Consider the following 2,500-nt stretch of genomic DNA (forward strand, 5'->3'; position numbering starts at 1 on the left):
CGTTGTGGACCCAGAAGGACGGACGGACGGACGGACGGACGGACGGACGGACGGACGGACGGACGGACGGACGGACGGACGGACGGACGACGACAGACAGACAGACAGACAGACAGACAGACAGACAGACAGACAGACAGACAGACAGACAGACAGACAGACAGACAGACAGACAGACAGACAGACAGACAGACAGACAGACAGACAGACAGACAGACAGACAGACAGCATGTTGTCATGTCTCACCATGCGTCGTGGACCCCGGCCTGTCCCAGGGCCCTCAGAGGAACTCTGACTCCTCCCAGGAACTCATCTCCAAACTTCAGGTTACTGGCGTTCCACAGGTCAACCCTGAATCACAACACACACACACACACACGCACGCACACACACACACACACACACACACACTCTATTTGTATGTAGACCTGGCTCTGTGAAACACACACACACACACACACACACACACACACAACACACACACACACACACACACACACACACACACACACACACACACACACACACACACACACACACACACACACACACACACACACACACACACACACACACACACACACCTCAGAGCCAGCTTGTCAACATCCTCCTCCTCCACATCAAACTGTCTCTTGGTGTGACTAAGAGGTCGAGTCACCTGGAGGACAGAGACAGAGACAGAGACAGAGACAGAGTTACATAGAGGCTACAAACTGTCTCTTGGTTTGACTAAGAGGTCGTGTCACCTGGAGGACAGAGGACAGGCACCACAGGTAGCCTAGTGGTTAGAGCGTTGGGCCAGTAACTGAAAGGTTGCTGGATTGAATCCCCGAGCTGGCAAGGTAAAAATCTGTCGTTCTGCCCCTGAACAAGGCAGTTAACCCACTGTTCCCCGGGCCCTGAACAAGGCACTTAACCCACTGTTCCCCGGGCCCTGAACAAGGCAGTTAACCCACTGTTCCCCGGGCCCTGATCAAGGCAGTTAACCCACTGTTCCCCGGGCGCCCAAGACGTGGATGTCGATTAAGGCAGCCCCCCCCCTCACCTCTCTGATTCAGAGGGGTTGTGTTAAATGTGGAAGACACATTTCAGTTGAATGCATTCAGTTGGACAACTGACTAGGTATCCCGCCTTTCACCACAGGGCCCTTCTCAGAACCACCAGCACCACAGGGCCCTTCTCATAACCACCAGCACCACAGGGCTCTTCTCAGAACCACCAGCACCACAGGGCTCTTCTTAGATTCACCTGCACCACAGGGCCCTTCTCAGAACCACCAGCACCACAGGGCTCTTCTCAGAACCACCAGCACCACAGGGCTCTTCTCAGAACTACCAGCACCACAGGGCCCTTCTCAGAACCACCAGCACCACAGGGCTCTTCTCAGAACTACCAGCACCACAGGGCCCTTCTCAGAACCACCAGCACCACAGGGCTCTTCTCAGAACCACCAGCACCACAGGGCTCACTCAGAACCACCAGCACCACAACAGAGAGGGGAAGACAAAGGGTGTGGACACAAACTCCTTCAACCAAAACCCTAACCTGTAGTTAACCTAAAGTACAGTGCACATACTCAGACCCCGTACTGAGGACAGAACAACTGGACGAGTAGTGTCCCTCAGGCAGAAGGAGGAGACGTTCTGTTTATCAGGAAAACTCATCTCCAAACAGATAGGACCAACCTCCCCTCCCCTCAGAGTAGAAAGATAGGACCAACCTCCCCTCAGAGTAGAAAGATAGGACCAACCTCCCCTCCCCTCAGAGTAGAAAGATAGGACCACTCTCCCCTCAGAGTAGAAAGATAGGACCAACCTCTCCTCCCCTCAGAGTAGAAAGATAGGACCAACCTCCCCTCCCCTCAGAGTAGAAAGATAGGACCAACCTCCCCTCACCTCAGAGTAGAAAGATAGGACCAACCTCCCCTCCCCTCAGAGTAGAAAGATAGGACCAACCTCCCCTCAGAGTAGAAAGATAGGACCAACCTCCCCTCCCCTCAGAGTAGAAAGATAGGACCACTCTCCCCTCAGAGTAGAAAGATAGGACCAACCTCCCCTCCCCTCAGAGTAGAAAGATAGGACCAACCTCCCCTCCCCCTCAGAGTAGAAAGATAGGACCAACCTCCCCTCAGAGTAGAAAGATAGGACCAACCTCCCCTCCCCTCAGAGTAGAAAGATAGGACCAACCTCCCCTCAGAGTAGAAAGATAGGACCAACCTCCCCTCCCCTCAGAGTAGAAAGATAGGACCAACCTCCCCTCAGAGTAGAAAGATAGGACCAACCTCCCCTCCCCTCAGAGTAGAAAGATAGGACCAACCTCCCCTCAGAGTAGAAAGATAGGACCAACCTCCCCTCCCATCAGAGTAGAAAGATAGGACCAACCTCCCCTCCCCTCAGAGTAGAAAGATAGGACCAACCTCCCCCTCAGAGTAGAAATATAGGACCAACCTCCCCTCATCTCACCTCAAAGTAGAACGTCTCCTCAAACTGGGGATTGTTGG

The 2,500-nt window shown here is 53.6% G+C and overlaps 1 protein-coding gene across 1 annotated transcript in view; it reads right to left on the reverse strand.

Annotated features, from left to right (window-relative positions):
• The window catches only part of LOC106592024 (ras GTPase-activating protein 3), a 206,997-nt gene that overhangs the window by 25,340 nt on the left and 179,157 nt on the right, over positions 1 to 2,500 (reverse strand). The window contains 3 exon segments of the mRNA XM_082970870.1: positions 247 to 351; positions 585 to 658; positions 2,463 to 2,500. The exon segment at positions 2,463 to 2,500 is cut by the window's right edge and continues 35 nt beyond it. Of these exon segments, the coding sequence (XP_082826996.1) occupies positions 247 to 351; positions 585 to 658; positions 2,463 to 2,500 (217 nt within the window).

The sequence above is a fragment of the Salmo salar genome, unplaced genomic scaffold, assembly GCF_965601325.2.
Source record: "Salmo salar unplaced genomic scaffold, fSalSal1 ptg000055l, whole genome shotgun sequence".
Taxonomy (NCBI): domain Eukaryota; kingdom Metazoa; phylum Chordata; class Actinopteri; order Salmoniformes; family Salmonidae; genus Salmo; species Salmo salar.